General features: G+C 38.9%; 1 protein-coding gene across 1 annotated transcript; it reads left to right on the forward strand.

The window, feature by feature from the left end:
• Positions 1-127: 127 nt before the first annotated feature.
• Positions 128-17,718, forward strand: LOC149002727 (peroxisomal membrane protein PMP22-like). The gene is made up of 8 exons (XM_089138574.1): positions 128-477; positions 624-722; positions 15,092-15,193; positions 15,323-15,398; positions 15,725-15,795; positions 15,904-15,989; positions 16,070-16,167; positions 17,403-17,718. Exons 1-7 carry the CDS (start codon positions 406-408, stop codon positions 16,119-16,121), a joined length of 558 nt encoding a protein of 185 aa, XP_088994700.1. The 5' UTR covers positions 128-405; the 3' UTR covers positions 16,122-16,167; positions 17,403-17,718.
• Positions 17,719-19,765: the final 2,047 nt, after the last annotated feature.

Raw genomic sequence — 19,765 nt, forward strand, 5'->3', positions numbered from 1 at the left:
GAGATCTACTATAAAATTACCGTTTCATGGTTCGTGGCTTCGTGCAAAATGAAGCAATTTTACATGAGTGCCCCTTAGGGGGTCCGCAAGGGTTGCGCCTACACAGCCACTCAGCGCGCTCCGCCATTTTGCTTTGTCTGTTCTTCTGTTACAAGGACTCTGTGTAAGAATGGAACGTGAAATTCACTGTGATTGTAAAGACGCAAAAGATGAAAGCAAAAGGTCGAAGGAGACAGGAAGGAGACAGGAAGGACATAGTTCATCCTAAAAGATTATGGACCATAGTTTTCCGAGAAGGTTAAGTGAAAGAACAAGTTCGATGTTCACATAACAGGGGAAGTGGAAGAAAATCAACAGAGAGTTCTCTGGTTCCGAACTTGACAGAAGAAGAAACAAGAGTGGATTATGGGAGCAGTAGCCAAGAAGGGATGGCAACAGTACATGTTACAGCTCCATCATCACCCCTTGAGAACTAAGGTTCGGTTGTACACTGAATTCCCCCCCCCCCCCCCAAAAAGAACCTCTCACAATTCTGAGTTGCGATATTTGGGTTTGGAAACCAGTTGGGATCCAATTGTTTGTTTTCTCTTTCTTTGGTTGGTAAGTTTTCTGCTTGATTGAAGGCGATTACTGCCGGTGTGTTGGCTGCAATCAGCGATTCAGTTTCTCAGAAGCTCTCTGGTATTCAGAAACTCCAGCTGAGACGCCTTCTTCTTAAAGTGGTAACCTTTATTTATGTGTTTTCCCTTTGTACCTACTTAACTCACATGTTACAACTTTTGAATTTAGCAATTAGTCACTAGTTGCAATATCATTACTTCATTATAAATAATTGTGATTTCGTTCTCAACGGTGGTGCTACACTGTAAATCGATGAGCCTAATTTGCTCTGTATTCTAAACACAAGATGAGCTTGATCTGGCTTAAACGAAACAATGATGAACATGGTTTGAGATGATGGATTAAGTTTGAAGGAAAAAAACCCCAAGGAAACACAGGGTTAGAAATTCTTTCTGGGAGAACAACAAAAATTTCTACAAATCACAGAAGAAAAAGGGACCTTTGCAAGAGAAGCAGGGGAAGCAAAATGAGAATTGAAGAAGAAAATGAGGAAAAAACTATACAATTAAGAACCAACCTCAGATATACGGTTGAAGCAAAGGACCCGTTAAGCTGATTAGGTAAACCGCAGAGAAGCAAACCAAGAACTTATTGTTGGGAGTATCAGAGCAAGTGTCTTGATGGGTTAGCATGTTTACCCCTGAAATGAATTCTCAAAATTGACATCTTGTCTAGCCCAATTGCTATGATTTTTGTTCCATCCAAATGTGATAAATGAAGTTCTAAGTGCAATCTTAAAGATTATATCTAACATTTTCGTACTAAGTTTCCAATCTTTTTATTAGGTAAAAGGTCAATTTATTAAAATAAGAAACAAAATACAGCTATATACAGCATCCACTATAGTCCATTAAACAGCAGGACCATCCAACTTGTATGACATGTAATCTAAACAATCTGTATCTAGCAATACCAGCTGCATCTCTCTCAAATCATAGTCCAACATTGACTTAATATGACCTTTCCGTACATGAGAAGAAACAGATATCAGAAGAATAACTGGTAAGTGTCCTCGAATTCATTTGAAAGAAAACAGGGAGGTGATGGGAAGGAAATATTTCTGGATTAAAAGAATTGTTGAGTAGAGAGTCTTAGTCGACACTCTTCCGCACAATAAAGAGTAGTTCGAACATAAACAAGGAGGTGATGGGAAGGACATATTTCCAGATTACAAGAATTGTTGAGTAGAGAGTCTTAGTCGACACTCTTCTGCACAATAAAGATTAGTTCTTAAATTAAGTCAAGTCAACTGATTCAGACAAGGATCTCCCCTAATTCCAGATGGAAACTTGAGGAGAAGTGCCCGGATGTGGGAGTCTTCCACTCTACCAGATCCTCAGAACCTCTAGGCCACTAATCCTCTCACAAGCTGTGTGAGCCTCAATCATACTCAAAGGGAACACCTGACAGTGCTCCATCTAGAAACAATGATAATGGGAGAAACCTTGACTCTTTTTTCCATCTTAAAAAGACAACGAATGAAATTTTTATACATAACCCCCATAGGGTGCTCTAACCAAAGAAAGGTGGGAGAGTCATCATATAATATAGATTTAATAATAAGAGCCACCAAATGTCTGTCTTTCAAAATCTTATGTCAAACCAGGATGCTTGTAGGGGACAAGAGACTATTCCAATGGTATCCTCCTTAAGGTATCTAGAGTATATCCAATCAGCCTATAAATTCCTATTCCTATCTGCCATTTCCATATAAACCCCATATCCTTATGTATTCAATTTTTAGTGTAGCACCAACAAATTCGTGTAAGATATGGGTGTTGACTATGAAATCCCCCATGATCCTAACTTAGAAACCCGTATTGTAGGTCTGAGAACCCGGAACGCGAGTAGAAGGCAGTGGTGGGCCATCCAGATATAAACCATTGGATTGGAACTTGAACCAATGGAAGTAGACGGTGAAGATGAGGAATCTAGAGTTTTGCTGAAATTTGTAAGAGTATCTAACTCGAACGTTGACGGATTTTGGAAAGTGGATCAAGAGTTCATTGATGACACTTGTAGAAGGTCCTAAAGATTAGGTAAGACCCCCTTGGGTGTGAGCTAGTGTTGAAGAAGAGCCATGGAGCTCCCACCTTTGAAACTTGCTCCTGGATTAAGTTCCAGGGATAGGGTCGATTGGGTGGGGTCTCCCTAGGTGACCTACCTGGGCTACCTTTCTTGGTGCCTGCGAATGAGAAAAGTGTATTTGTGGTATTTTGTGTTTTGGACCCCTATTTAGGATGTTTTTCGACCTAAAGCATATTATTATACTACTTGGCTGTCAAAGAGCGTCACTCCACTTCAGAGTGTTCATTGTGAAGGAGAACGTTGCGGAGATCATCCTATCGTCCGTAGAGTTATCCGTATTCTAACCACAATTTGTAAGGTTAGTTAACTCCTCCGTTAGTATAGCCCATCTCTGTTTGATTTTTCGTTAAAGGTAGAACCTTGTGGAGAGATCTATAATTATGGGGAACCTAAACCCTATTTTTATTTTGTTCTGGAGTGATTCTACAATCACCCTATTTTGTCAGTTTCTTTATGGATAGATTTCAGAGAAAACCTAATTATGATTCGATAGGTTATTGATTAGATTCGAGTTTTTGAATGATTGTTGTAGTTAGATCTTGTTCTTAGGAGTTTTTAGAATATTCTTTTCGTCCTAAAAGTTGTTTGGAACCCAAATTTGTAGCCGTTTGAGTGCCGAATTAGATGCTGTTTGTGCTCGGACAGGGCTCTCCTGGCAAGGATCTCCCTAGGCGACCCTTACTTGCACTGTTCAAGCGACCCTAACCCCAGGGTCGATTGATAGGGGTCTCCCAAGGTCACCCTTTGATGCAACCCTTCCCTTGCAGTTTTGGATCTTACTTTCAATGTTGGACTTCTAGGGTTTATTGTAACATTGAACCAACATTTAAATAGGATTATTTGGGGTGTGTTAGGTCGTCTTTTGATTTTGTTTGAAGAAGTACAATCTACTTGCAAGTTGAGGACATTCATTTATGTGTTTATCTTTAAATTCTAAAATGATATCGGACTTGCATATTAACTTGTATGCTACTGTTTTGTGCCTTTTACATTCCTGAATCTGAAATTATAAAATCATGATTGTTTTGCTGGGTTATAAGTGTCATGATTGAGTTGAAATAAAGATGGACTTGACCTGGGGTCATGGTGCAACCACTGCCTTAGGAACCTTAGAATGAACATATAGCCTAGTTTTGCACTTCTAAGATGTCTAGATGAATGTGGTTAGGCAACCCCATCCTGTTATTACCCTATTGGATGCCAAGTGACTTGTGGCAGCAGTGTGGGGTGGTGAGCGCTCAAGACTGTGGCAGCAATGTGGGGTGGTGAGCTCTCAAGATTGGAAACCAACTTGTGAGAGGACACAACCACATTGTGGGGGCCATTCATTGGTAGGGTTGCATATGGTACAATTGGGCTCATAGGCCCTCAAGACAAGTAACCAACCCGTGAGAGGACATGAGAGCTCCCCCCCATCACATGTGGATGACCAATAGGGTTAAGAGGAGGCGTAGTCTGAGTTGGTTGGAGCCATATGAAACATTGACTTTAGATAAGGAAGGATATTGAACTGAGTGTATGGTGTCAGGGGTGAGTTATCTGAACCTAAAATGATATGATTAAGTAGATGACTTGCATTGGGCTAAGTATTTCCTTGACACGATCCAATGCTCATGCCAATGGTATTGGTAAGAGATTGTGGCCCTAATCCCCAACCATAGTTATCCCTATACCTTGGTCGTGACGTCTAGTTCGGTTGGAGCCTTTGGGGTTTGTGAGACTTCTCAGAGAAGGTTGGTGTGTGTTGTATCTTAATGTGTGTCTACCTAAATAGAGACTTGCATTGGTTAGAGTATAGGAGCATTACCTCATTGCATTCCATACCATATCTTGTTATCATACATGCTTGAACGGTGGACATATATATTTGAATTGCTTGTTGAGTTTTTTGGAACTCATCCCTCGTGGAATTGTTGTTTTAGATTTTATTGTAGACAAGATTCCTCAACGTTTTGAGATTACGAGATACCGATGACTAATGCATACGACGTACTAAATTACGGGAGTGATGACGTGCATGGTGACTCGCGTGCATGTCATAACTGTGAATACCAAGATTAATCTACGCTTAGGAAGACATAGATTATCCAAGAAACTGAGACGTTTGAGTTTCACATTTATCATTTGATTAAGAATACTTGATGTAATCCTTAGGAGATTTGACTTCTTTCCTTTACAGTTTAACTTTCTATTTGAGGATTAACATTTATACCAGTTTTGACTTCGCTTCCGCTTATTGTTTGAGATCCTTCTGAGATCCTTTGATTTATTCTTGATTACTTAATTACTTTAAGAAATGATTTTTTATTGATTCTTGCTCAATGATTAAATTATTGTGTGGAATGATATGCAATTAACGTGAAACTTGATCTTGTGGCTATGGATCACTCCCTTGGGTATTCGGGTAGATGGATACCAACTGGGTGGATGTAACACTGACCTTCACGGGTCACCATTTAAAAAAGGTTATCAAATCCACCTCTCTCTCTCTCTCTCTCTCTCAGAGTTGAATCCTATGCAGCAGTTTTTTTCCCCTCTTTATAAATGTCATTCTTGTCACTACAGCGGGGTTATACATGTTGAGGATTCGAATAACATATCTTATCTAGGTTCAACATATAACCCTAAAGTCTAGGATCACACTTAAAATTATTGCATACCCTGAGTCTCTACAACATACTACATTTAATGCCTAACTTCAGATTACCCAAATTAATGTCAAATAACTTTGTCAAAGACAAGGTCTTTAGAATTTATTGAAATATCTTTGCCCCTTGAACGTTATTATCCATTTTACCATCCATTACTTGGGATATTGTACACCCTTTCCCTTGATATCTCTAACACAATTAGAGCATGGGCAATCCACATGTAAATGCTCTGTAAAAATAGTCATTAATCTTGGAATGAGCTCAACTAGGTCGTTGAGAAGCAAATAATCACATCATGATGTAAAAACGTGAATGATAAATCTGAAATATAATACAATATTTGATCATAAATATAATCATGCATTATACTTGAAATAATATTGAGGACATGTTAAAATACAATATGAAAACTTTTTAGTTTTTGAAGTACATCGTTTGATGAAATAAGTCTAGTCATCAGTGTGAACTACCATTTGCAGGTTAAAAGTGAGGTTATCATAATTAACATGAATGGGGGGGGGGTTCTACTCCTGATTCTAGGCATCATAACCTTGGGGAGGACCGATAAAACCATGAGAAATAGATAATCTATCCATTTTCCAAGCATCTTGACCTTGAGGGGACTACTTTTATCATCAGTGTGCAAGGGATATCCTACTCCTGATTCAAGGCATCATAACCCCAGGGAGGACTATTTCCAAATATACAATGTCTATCACACTATGCATGATCTGCTCCTAATTCCAGGTATTGTAATAGGAAGGATCAGACAATAGTCTCTACACACATCATCCAGCACCTAAACCTTTACCAGAAAGGGTTGGTAGTCACTTAGGTTCTTTATCATTTTGTTTCCATTAAGCTCAAAGTCTTAAAATATGAATATATACATACATTTATTAAAAAAGCATTCTCAGATGTAAAAATACAACAAATTTCATGAAACATAGATGATAGTACTTTGAGACATGAATAATCATAAACTATGTCTTGTCTTATGAAACTCATCTGGAAGATTGCCTCCAAACATGATTCCATTTGGGTCTCTTGGGTCTATTCCTATCTCCTTAAGAATGACTCCCTCGGAACTGTCCCGCTCCCTTCTAATCCTCTTGGATCTTGAGAAAGCTCTTGCTTCTCCGTGCCCGTGCTCTTCCCGCCATTTCTATCCAGATTTCCACTGGTGTCTCCACTTCTTTCTAGCTTGACCCTTGGCATCCAATGGGTATCCTGTACACTCTCCTTGGCCCCAGAACCGTGTACAACTCTCCCATCCCAAAATCCATCCCTCTCTCCTCCTTTATTTCCTTTGGATCTTGGACCCCCACCCCCCACCCAAGTCTCACACAGGTTCGGAACTCCCTCCCCCCCCTCTCATCCCACACTATGGACTGCATTACTTGGATTTATTCTCCCTTTACCCCTTTTTCCACTGCCTCGGCTTGGAATCTCCTTAGAACCCCCTCCCCCTCGGTCCCTTGGTGTCAGCTTGTTTGGTTTAAAGGCCACATCCCTTGCCATTCCCTAACTCTTTAGAGAGCCCTTAACCTTGCCCTACCTACCCAAACATTTCTCATTAGCAGCCACATCCCCGTTAGCCTGTACCATGTGTTGGAATAGTTCAGAGGACCTTGACCACCTCTTTTTTTGTTGCCCGCTTTCCCGCTCTGTTTGGACCCTAGCCCTGGCCTCCATTTGGCCCAGATCGCGACGTTCATTTGGTTTTGTTAGAGATTGGAATTGGATCTTGAGAAACTTTACTGATGCCACTATGTGTGACCTAGTGGGTAAGCTTGTCTTTGCCGCCACTATCCACCATCTTTGGTGGGAGCATAACTTGAGAAGATGGACTTCCAAATCCCGATCCCGAGATTTGATTTGGAATGCCATCTATTTTTATGTTTCGTCGAGACTTCGTTCTCTTCCCCACCCCTTGTTGATTCTCCAAGAAATAGGCTGATTGTTGGTTCTTGGAGTCTTATCTTCTCCTTTCCAGTCTCCTCCTTGACTGGCTCTCCCCCCCTCTCTCCCCTTTGTACATGTCCTCTTGTTTGCGTTCAGTAATTTAATTTATTATTCACCGAAAAAAAATCATAAAATATAATAAAACTCTATGATGTGATGATATCCTACTCACCTCAAGGTCAACAAAACTTGAAGGAATCAAGGTTAGTGTCTTTCTTCTCCATGGTTGCAAGTTGCAACACCTACAAAGGCGTATACATTTTAATTTGAAGTCATTCATCTCGCTTGATCTATCAATTTACTTTGGTATTTAAGGTTCTTTAATTTGACTTAGATTTTAGTTTTATTGATTTAATTTAGTCATTTTGGTCTTCATAGTCTAATTTAACTATCTTACCATTTAAATTAATATATTTGTCATTTCTACTAAAGCAACTACATATACCCTTAATTAACACTCTACACCTTACGGTTTTATCAGAATTGCTCTAATAATTCATTACGTACAATAAACGTGGGATTTTGAACATGCATTGAAGCCTATTGATGTCCAATGAAGAGCTCAAGTTTATATTTATTTCTATACTTTCTTATTCTTTTATTTTATTGGTGTACTTTTTCCTTCTCATGCTTCCTTTCTAGGATCCATTACATGAGTTTTTGATGTAAGCATGGAATTTCCCTTGGCCGAAACCCTAATTTGGGCCCAAGGCCCAACCAAAGTGGCCAAGGAGAGGCTGGCCAAAACCCCCTAGGTGTAATTTGGTCATTTTCCCCACCTATTTAGTTAATTATTTTTATTCCAGTAATTTTTTATTTTTATTTTTATAAGTCCATATCTGATCTTATTTCCTTGTTTGAGTCAGCAAGTGAGTCCTAGTTAGAATTGGAGTTCCACTAGGAATCTATTTTAAATTAAGATTCCTTTTGGTTAACTAGGTATTTTTATGCAAGTTAGTTTCTTTATTCATGTGGTTATTATTTAATCGGTTATAAGGGGGATTCTATTCTATAAAGGACTCCCCGGTTGAGTTAGTCTTTATTTCCTAATTTGAGTCAAGTCTTTCCCACCACTTGTAAGGCTCCACCCCTGCTCCTTGTAAACTCACTCTGAATTGAATACAAATCTGATTATTGAGGTAATTGAATCCTGGTCTTCTTCCATGGTTAGGTTTTGAGAGTATCTTCTTCAAGTTCCAGCATCAATTCAACAATTCAGCAGCTTCCCCAAGTAAGTACAGCATCCCCATCCCCTTCCCTTTCCTCCTCTCTCACTCGACACCATCCCCCACCCCTCCCCTCTCCCAACCCTGCGACAGCCCTAAGAGTCCATTCCCATCCTTGTGAAATCCCCAGGCCCTTTCATCCACCCTTGCGGCAACCCTATACCTCACCCCTACCCTACCCTCCCCTTGACCTCGCGGCACCCCTCCCCCTTCATTCTCCTATTCTGCCCCCTCCCCTTCCTTCCCTTCTTGCGGCAGATCTGAAAACAAAAAGAGAAAAGAAAAAGAAAGAAAAGAGAGAAGAAAGAAAAGAAAAGAAAAGAAAATAAAGAAGAAGGAAAGAAGAAAAGAAAGAAGAAAAAGATAGAAAGAGGGAAGAAGAGAGAAAGATCAAGAAAGAGTGCCTAAGAATTCTTCAAGAACCCTAGAAACCCTCCCATACCAATCGTAGGCTTCCTTCATCACCCTAGTGTTAGATTAGGTGTCTCAAACCACCCCATAGAGATTTGTTACTCCTCTGATCCATCTCAAAACCATCCCAGAGAGATTTATTAATCCCCAACTATCCCCAAACCCAACCCACACCAAATTTGCCCATCTCTAACTATCTTAAAGTAAACCCATATAGATCCAAATTCACCCCATTCTTTTCCTACCCACCTTAGGTCATCCAGTACCCTTCAACAAAACCTTAAACCTAGCTGACATTTCTCGATTAACCAAATTCTACAACCTATTAGATTCTGTTAACCCCTACCTTTACCTAAAACCCTATATTTAACAATATTATCCATCCTTCTAGATCTGATAATTACTTTTGTTAAAAAACAAGCTTTAAATAATCAAAGCAGCGGACGAACTTAAATAGAGAAAAGAGAGAAGAAGAAGAAGAAGAAGAAGAGAAGAGAGATGAAGAACCAGTAGAAGAGGCCTGTGATTCTAGCTAAAGAGTCTAGAATCATAGAGCCCTTTTATTTATAGCTTCTAATATATGTAATACAACTTGAGAGACAAATAATTGTCCTCTAGAAAACAAAGAAACAAAAAATTACAGCTTTAGTAACTTTCTTGCTCTTAAAATAGAAAGTTCTGAAAATAGAAACTGCCACCAAAATAGAAACTATGCTTTCTAGAAACTCCCAAAACTTATGTAGCAAGACTCCTACATTAGAAATATAAAGTAGAGTAGCCTCATTAGCATAATATTGTTCACGTGAACAGTAAAAGCTGTTTTATTGTTCACGTGAATCAGCTTTTACTATTCACGTGAACAGTAACGTGAACAATAAAATAGCCCAAACTTGCATATACTTCAACACTCCCCCTCAAGCTGGAGCATAGAAATCTCCCATGCCAGCTTGCAATAGATAGACTGGAAACTTGGTCTGAACAGAGCTTTTGTGAACAAATCAGCTAGCTGGTCAGTAGAGCTCACAAAAGGAGTCACTATAAGCTTTTTCTTGACTGCATCGCGCACAAAGTGACAGTCTACCTCTATATGCTTTGTCCTCGCATGAAACACTGGATTACTAGCAATGTAAGTGGCTGCCTGATTATCACAAAACATTTTCATAGGGCTAGAAACTACAAATCCCATTTCCTCTAACAACGGACGAAACCACATCAATTCAGCAGTGGTGTGGGCCATAGCCCTATACTCAACTTTAGCACTAGATCGGGCAATGGTGGATTGTTTCTTACTCTTCCAAGTCACAAGATTTCCACCAAGAAAAGTACAATAACCTGTAGTTGACTGGCGATCAATGACGGATTCAGCTCAATATGCATCAAAAAAGGCAACCAAGTCCATCCTTGGTAGGCTCACCCGCCACCACTGTTCCCCTATGCTTTTGATCACATAAGGAAGAAGCTTCAACTCTGGAAAGGGAAGCTTTTATCCTTTGTTGGGAGAGTGGTGCTCATTCAATCTGTACTCCAATCTTCTCACCTTTTCTGGAGTGGTATCTTCTTGATCCCTAAATCCATCATCCACTCCATGGAATCCTCTTCTGTGCCTTCCTCTGGAAAGGTCAAGAAGCTTCCAGATTCCTTTGCCCCATATCTTGGGCCGAGGTTTGCCATCCAAAGTTGAGGGTGGTCTGGGCATCTGTCGCATCCTTGATGTTAACCTTGCATGCCTCCTTAAGCTCATTTGGAAGATTGCTTCTAAGCATGACTCGGTCTCTTGGGTCTATTCCTACCTTCTCAAACGGGATTCCTTTTGGACCTCTCCCTGCCCTTCGAACCCTTCTTGGATCTGAAGGAAGATCCTTCTCCTTCGTCCTCGTGCTTTCTCTGCCATCTCTATCCAAGTCTCGCGTGGCTCCTCTACCCATTTCTGGCTTGACCCTTGGCATCCGTTGGGCATTCTCTTCACCCTACTTGGCCCCCGCACTGTCTATGAGACCCGCATCCCCAAGACTACCACCCTTGACACTTTCATCTCCCAGGGGGCTTGGTCCCCTCTCCCCCACCCTAGTCTCACACATATCTGGAATGCGCTCCCCCTATCCTTAACCATCCTTGTGATAACACCATTTGGTCCCCCTCGCCTTTGAAATACTTTACTACTTCCTCTGCATGGAACCTCCTACGCTCCCCTTATCCCCTTGTCCCTTGGTCCCATCTGGCTTGGTTCAAAGGTTATATTCCCCGTCACTCCCTTACCCTCTGGAGAGCTCTCAACCTTGCTCTTCCTACCCAATCCTTCCTTATTAGCCGCCATATCCCTGCCAACCCTAGTTGTGCCCTTTATTGGAATGGTTTTGAGGACATTGACCACCTTTTTCTCTCCTGCCCCCTTTCCCGTCCCCTTTGGGATAGAGCCCTTGCTTCCATCTGGCCCCGCTCAAGACGCTTGCAAGGGTTTGTTCATGATTGGTCCTGGATCTCGAGAAACTTCTCCGGCCGCTCTATTTGCGATCGCCTAGGCAAGCTTGTCTTTAGTGCCGTTATCCATCACATTTGGTGGGAGCGCAATCTTAGAAGATGGACCACCAAATTCCGATCCTTTGACATGATTTGGAAAGCCATATTCTTTGATGTTTCTTCGAGGCTACTTTCCCTTCCCCATCCCCCTGTGGCCGACAACCCCAGAAATAGGTTCATTGTTAGTTTCTGGGGTCTCAGCTGCTCTGTCATCTCCCCCCCTTGATCTTCTTGCTCCACCCCCCAGTGTGGATCCTTTGTATTTCCTTTGTGATGCTCTTTGTCTTTAATATATTATTTATTCACCCAAAAAAAAAAAAAAGGTCCATACTCCGACTTGGGCTATTTTAATTTTCTAGGCTCTTGTATGGGCTAGTAAGAAAACTAATGTAACGGATCCTAGAAAGGAAGCATGAGATTGGAAGAGTAATAGTTATGATAACCTGAGTTTTAACATGTAAATGGTAGTTCACAGTGATGAATGAACTTAGTTGGTTAAACAATGTACTTCAAGAACTAAAATGTTTTCATATTGTCTTTTAACATGTCCTCAATATTATTTCAAGTATCATGCATGCTTATATATTTATGATCAAATATTGTCATACATTTCAGATTTATCATTCATCTTTTTGCAACATGATGTGATTATATTCTTATCACTAAGCTAGTTGAGCTCATTCTGTGATTAGTGGACTATTTTTATAGAGCGTTTACACGTGGATTGTGCTCGCTCTGATTGTGTTAGAGATATCAAGGGAAAGGGTGTACAATCACCCAAGTAATGGATGGTAAAATGGGGTCTCAACACTTCGATAATAATGCTCAAGGGGCAGGGATATTTGGATAAATTCTTAAGACCTTGTGTTTGATGCAGTTTTGCTTGATGTTAATTTGTGGTATCTAAAGTTAGACACTAAATGTAGTATTTTATGGAGACTTAGGGTATGAAATACATTTTAAATGTGATCATAGACTTTATGGTTATATGTTGAACTTAGATAATAAATGTTATTCAAATAGAAATGCCTCGATGTGTATTTCTCTTGCTGTAGTGACAAAAATGACATTTATAAAGAAAAATTCCGCTGCATAGGATATAATTGAATTACAGTAGAGCTATACAATGCAGACAACAAGTGCCACCCTATGAAGAATTTCCAAATGGACCCAGAGAGACAGGGAGAGAAATGAATCTACTGCCCCAAAAAACAAGCTTGGCAACATCTTTCACTTCTTTCCTGCAATAACTACAGGAATAGGATGATGGTTGCTTTCTTTAGGTGGAGAAACTCTATCGTAGGGAGAGTTTTCATGGGCACCTCTGCAAACTATGTAGCTGTGCCAAGGAATGTGATTCTTGAACCAAACCAATTAATGCCAAGGTAGAATTCCAGCTTAGCTCTAACCTGATGCCAAGCTGAACCAGAGGGAAACATCAAGAATAAGTTAAGGAATGATGCCCACTGAAACTCATATAGCTGTTTGACGTAATAATTATTTCTATCATTTATCAGTAAGGTGGTGATTTTTAGTTCTTTCTCCACATGTTGCTGTAAAGAAATTGGTTCTGAATAGTAAGTTGCAACCTGTAGTAAGAATCTCTTGGTTAATTGAATCCCTGGAGTTTAAGTTGTAAATCATTATTTTCAGTCTTACATGATGATATGCGCTTGATGTTTTGATCACTGGATATCTGGGCATTTGTGACTATTAAAGTGATTGATATTGCCACTAGGGATGAAACACTCAAATGAGGGACTGGATAAATGGGATTGGAAGTAAATATAATGCTTACTCTCCAGCTTGATTTTATAGACTGAAGATTTGTTGGTCCATCCTCTACCATAAGTCCATACATGCATATCTATCTACCCTTCAACATATTAGTTACCATCTGTGCAACTCCATTATCATTTTGTATCTCAGACCTTTCCAGCTATGGTCACTATTACACATAGACAACCAGAGTAGCTGATAAGGTGCTTACTGAAACCCTTAAACTAGTTGCAAACAGGTTAAATCCACTGAAAGAATTATTAGATGGAAGGTTTTTTGTCCTCTTCATATAATGGAACCTGGTATCTTGGTGAACTTCTCATATATTCCTTGTGTACCTTACTGTTTTTGAACTGCCATTCTTGAACATAGCTTAGTGTGTTGGTATTAACTTTCTCTATTTGAAAATGTTAAAACAAACACCACGAAATAGCGAATCGAAAAAGAAACAAAAACGAAAACACTCAGAGATTTAACATGGTTCACACACCGATGTGGTATGCTATGTCCACGAGTGAAGAAGAAGAGTTTTTCCACTATGTAGGAGAAGAACAGAAGGAGATCTCACAACCAATCGCCAAGAATGGCGTTACAAGAACTCTCACCCAATCGCCAAGAATGGCGTTACAAGAACTCTCACCCAAAACCCTAATTGACAATCCCAAATCTTTCAATAGTGTGGTAGATGAACATAAGATACATATATATAGACTCCAATCGGGTAAATGGGTCAACCCATAGGATCAGTCGTACCATACCGCAGGGGCTTTGCCTCCGCACCCATTCCATAGATCTCCACAAACGGGTCATTCGGGTTGCCCACCAAAATATGTTAGTGTAGGTCCATCTTACAAATCGGGTACAAGAATTTGGGTAAAAAACATAACAGAAGCAATAAGAATTTTTTGGAGAATGAAAAGACAGACCATGCTTGGCAAGACTGTCAAAAAATAAGATTTCCCTTAAGGAGATGGTGATGCTCATGCTTATATTGCCAAGCTTAGAGGCCTCATCTAGTAGACTAGTTGGAATAAAGTTCTCAGTGAACATCCAAATAAACCACCTGCCTTGACTTTTTGGATGACTTAAGAGTGTGCCGTTGACTCTTTCTGCCTTGCTGTTCAAAGATTTTGGATCAGGAAAGAACATCACCAAATGATGTTATTTACATTCTTTTTTCATTTCTTGGTTGGGCACTGGGTGGTGGTAAATGCCATATTTTCCTGTATCAGCTGTTAAATTTGATACTTTTGACTCTGCCTTTGTATTTCTATATTGACTAGAGTAACCTCCCAGGTTAGTTTACATCGTTACGTTTATAAGAAGAATTAATCATAGGTCTTCCTTCCTGCCACCAAAAGTTTGTTGGGGCTATGCTGCCATATAATTCCGTAGATGTTTGTCATTTTATTCACATGATGTCAATTGAGGCAGGTAATATTCTAGCTTAGTCTGGCTACTTGAAAATTAGAAAGCTTCGGCTGAACTAAGTAAGCTTAAACTGTATTAATATTGATTGAGGCACAAGCTAATTACCAGTGGAAGCTTTCCAGCTCGTTTGAGAAAAAAAAAGAAAAAAAAGAAAAAGAAAATACTGGTTGGATTTTTTTTTCCTTCTCAGAGTGATAAAGATGGTCTCCTCTGACTATATTGAGATACATGATGCCTATAAGCAAAAGTGCAAGCAATACTGCTATAGATAGAGTAGTAACTCACAAAGGTGATTTCATTTAGAATGTGGTTAGGAACATGCAAAGGAGTATTGTTATGCATTATAGATCTAAAATTTTAATTGTTTTTTATGTGTCCTAATTCCTAATATGTTGCTTTCAGTTGTTTGGATTTGCTTATGTAGGGCCTTTTGGGCACTTCCTGCATAAACTGCTGGATAAAATTTTCAAGGGGAAGAAGGACACAAAAACAGTTGCCAAGAAGGTGGTTCACTGAACCCTTAAACCACATTTTGGTACTTAGTTGTCCATGAGCTTGGATCTTAAATTTTAGGTACTATTGCCCTTTTAGTCAGTGAAATGCTTCTGAAATGTCTAGTCATATTCTTTTCAGGTGTTGCTGGAACAATTGACATCTTCCCCTTGGAACAACATAGTTTTCATGGTATACTTTGGGTTGGTTGTTGAGGGTAAGCCCATTCAATCTATTATCCTAGAGTTCAGCAAAAAAGTGAAAAGGGGGGGGGGGGGATTAGTTGCCTAATCAACTGAAAATCTGTTCTTAAATGTACTTAAAATATATCAAATCTTGGTTGGAGCTTAACAGACCTAGAATTTCCATCCATAGCCAAACCCTTAGGACACAAACACCTGTGTGAAGTATGTGTAAAGAAGTTCACTAATTTTATTCTGTTCTGTATTAGTTGATTTTGGTTTTCTTCTAATCATTTGGCGGATAGAATTGCCACTGGAAAATATTCAATGTTATTATACTTATTTAAGTCTTCACATGCAGGTAGAACCTGGAATCAGGTTAGGAGTAAAATCAAGAAGGATTATCCTTCTGTGCAGTTAACATCATGGATGGTATCTATGCCAGCTTCTCTGTCTTACAAATGCTAATTTCTGGTAACCTAATATATGGAAACAGGGAGCTCTGAATGAATTTAAATATCTTGAGTTGATAATGTACAGTTTTGGCCAATTGTGGGATGGATAAATCACCAATATATGCCTCTGCAGTTTCGTGTCATCTTTCACAGCTTTGTCGCATGCTGCTGGTATTAGCTCTTCCTGGACTATGTGGTATTTCTTTACCATTACTGTGTTCCTTGTTTTTGGCTGATTTTCCATTGATCAGGGGAATATTTCTGAATCTACGGGCAAGATCTATAATGCCAGCTAAGAAATAGGTAGATTTTGAGAGGAAAGAGACCCAACACATGAAGTTGTGGAAAGGTGATTGTCTACATCGACTATTCCTTATATATTTGGCAACCTAGGCTTTTCTTAGGAGTGATATATCAATGTTGGCTTTTCTTCAAGATTGACTATTTCATGGTTGCTTTTATATGCTTATAATTGTTATCTAGCATTGCTCATTGGTGTCAATACAACTCAGCATTATCTCAACTAAATGAGGTCAGCTGCCTGGTCCTATCAAGACTAAGGAAGAATGAAAATTATTTTTTTCTTTTTTTTTTTTGAAAAAAGAAGAAGAAACAATGAAATAGCAAAAGTGAAAAATGGAAGATGGAGCATGATAATAAGAGGGAAATCAGAAAAATCCCAGCTACATGGTGCTGACAACATGGATCATTGCGCCCTCCAATTAGCTTTAATTAAGGTCATACTTAGGTTTGAGCCTCAAGCCTTGTGTCATTCTTCACAACCTCACTCATGGTCATTTTAGGCCTGCCTCTAGTTTCTTTTAGCTCATTGGGGTTAATATTCTGTTCAAATACTCAATAATCAGAAGGAAATATCAATTATGTTTTTTATCCAAAGTGTTGTTGGAAAGCTTATTAAGAGTACTGTAATATCTAATGGCATGGAAATCATCTCATTGTAGTGACAAAAGGTTCAGAAAATCCATCTGAAACTGGGTTCCAGAAGGTTAGATCGAAATCTGTTATAGCTTGGAAGATCAGTAACTTCCTGTTCAAGGTTTCTATGATGAAGAACTTCAAGATCATGAAATTTTGATTGATTTCAAGGTCATTTTACTGTCTTAGACCTGATTATCTGTATCCAGATGTATGTAGCTTTACCCCCTTTCTACAAGGCTGTTCCAGACTTCTAAAGTTATAGACAGGACTGCAATCACTACCCTATGCAGTAAGAGAGACCACAGAGAGAGAGAGTTATGCCCGCAGAGTGGAAGTTGCGAGATCTTCATGTTAGGAGCCTAAAGTACAATTACTGTTACACTATTTGCTGGTTCTGTGTTTCACTTTCGCTTGCATGATAAATAACCAAACTTCATTCAGAATTTATACCCAAAAAGTTGTGAACCTTTAAAGGAACAAGAAAAGTCCTGTTATGAATAACAAATAAATAATACTCTCTGTTTTTCCTGTTATCGGAGCTATATTCTAATTCTGTTTCATGTTATTCATATTCCTTCTTTTGTGTCCTAACTCTTCATGCTGCTATCTTGGTATCTTATGGTATGAACTCTTCTTTGTTTGCAGAATAGTGCGACCAAACACCACTGAAGGTTCGCATGTGAATCCATCTTCCTGTAATGGTAATAGACTAGACCTACCACATAAGCGGTACTTTCCCAGATCATGATTAAAGTTTATTTTGGAGTAAACCATCCAACAATGGTGACAATCTGCTCAGTGTTTCGACATAATTTCAGTGTTGAAGGAACTGATGAATTACAAACTTAATCTTGTTGTGGGAGAATTGATCCTCTTTGTGGGCTCTCCTAGCTTGTGTATCTAGCCAATCCAATTTTAATTTGTTGGCATAAATCTCTTGAATGATTTCATATAAATAAAAGTTCGGTGTTTTAAACAATAAGAACATAGGACCTTCCTGTTCTTTGAGCATCTAATCATTTCAGATCTGACCTAGAATTAAATTGGCTACCGAGAATGGATTTGAATTTCCTCCTCCTGGGTGCACGGTGCATCAAACTTTTTCCTCTCACAGTTTACCTGATAAAACCAACGTAGCCTCAGGTGGGCTGTGAGGGAAAAAGTTGAATGCACTATGCATAAAGGTGTAAAGGATCTGGATGCACTGGAAATCTATTTTCCTGTCTTGTCACTTGACAAACCCTGTTTGGGTTTATAGTATACAGAAATGAAGGGGATTAAAAAGGCAAGAATGTACAATCTGGTAAGCTGAAGAAGTTATATATTTTCCTGATTATAAAAAAAAATAAAAGGAAAGAAAATTACAAATTCATTGTTCTCGAATATACGTATGAAGATTACTACCAAGAAAAGAAAAAAGAAATTTACGTAAGAAGATTAAAATTTGGCAAAATTCTAATGAATCTTACCGGGATAAAAGATCCAAATACTTTCAGATCCAATCCAACAAATGGATTTTATCAACGAACTTTCGTTCATTTCGCCCGGTTCGCCGAATGGCGCAATATCGCCGAGATCTCGGCGATATTTCGCCTATAAAAATCGTTAAGTTCGCTTGATGTGAATTTAATATTATCCTGCAAGTTCGGCTCCCAAGTCCCAAGGTCATTTTTTTCTATTAAATATTTGAAATTAGAAATGTCCGGCTCCCAAGTTTTTTATACATTAAATATTAAATCTAAAACTAACACATGAACTACACGACAAAACAAATGGACAGATGAAAGTCTGAAACTGCATTTAATACTTGAGGGATGAAAATTGAAAAGACACTTGCGTGTGATAGAAGAAAATGGCAAAACCCATTTTTGAAGTTTTTGCATCTTTTTCATTTTGTTGCAGGGACAGGGATGAAGTTCAATGTTTTGGACGATGGCTTCGTCGAAGTTTATGGGTCAGTATGGCTTGACTCAACCATCGTTTTACTTGCAAGTAAAACAATAACAAGAAACAGAATAGAGAGCACGGATTTCATCAAATTTCGGCGATCGGAGATATAATGGCGACTACCGGATTTCTTTCTCTTTCTTTCGTTCTTTCTTCTCCTTCAACGATCCGGCCATTTTCTTGTGATTCGCACGAAAATCAGCGATTTTTTTGGCACTTTTCGCTGAATCGCTGGCGATATACTGCAAATCTCATTTCGCTCCCTGGTATCGTTTCGCCAGGGGGCGGAACCAGAGAATTTCGGTGAAATATCGCCGAAATTAAGTTCCTTGGATTTCATGTCTTTGTGATAGTTGCATATAATTAGAAAACTTTCCAAAAAGTATCCAAATCGAGCAAAGGACATTATTATAGAGAGTTTTTTAATGGACTACTTTCTACTCCTTTTCTCTATTGGATTTTTATGTTTGTGAGATTTTTCTTTAATCATCACAAAGATAAGCGAATAGGAAGACGTGGGAAGGGACGGAGGTTTTAACCCAAATTCTCTTCAGTCTTACTTTCTCTGCATAAGAGGTTGCTACGTTTGTACTAAAAGCACATGCAAATATTGTGAGAGTTTAATAAGTTTTCCAAGGGAGGGGTCTATTGTTTGGATTGACCTACAAGCGCAACACTACAATTTTTAGATCATGTATTATATGTGAATGGTAAGTTTAGATGAAAATGTAATATTGCTCTATTTGATGATTCAGGGAGAGATCATTCTCTCTCGATCTTTTCTCTTAATGAAAAGTTTTCACCTCAAGGCAACACAGGGTTGTTGTAGAGCAAAAGAGAAAAGATCTACATACGTACATTAAAATTGGATCATTTAAAACCAACACCTTTTAGTGAAGAGGTTGTGTGTTTGGCTCATATTGATAGCTGTGATAGCATATGTAATGTCTCCATCCTCAATATATAAAAAACACATTGTATACCAAAAAAAATTTAATCTCAGATCAAAAGAAAGGTCTAACAAAATTAGTAGCTTTATGTAGGGAAGTGGGAATTATTAT

The sequence above is a fragment of the Hakea prostrata genome, chromosome 10 (genome assembly GCF_041222555.1).
Source record: "Hakea prostrata isolate BN-2017 chromosome 10, UWA_Hpros_2, whole genome shotgun sequence".
Classification (NCBI taxonomy): domain Eukaryota; kingdom Viridiplantae; phylum Streptophyta; class Magnoliopsida; order Proteales; family Proteaceae; genus Hakea; species Hakea prostrata.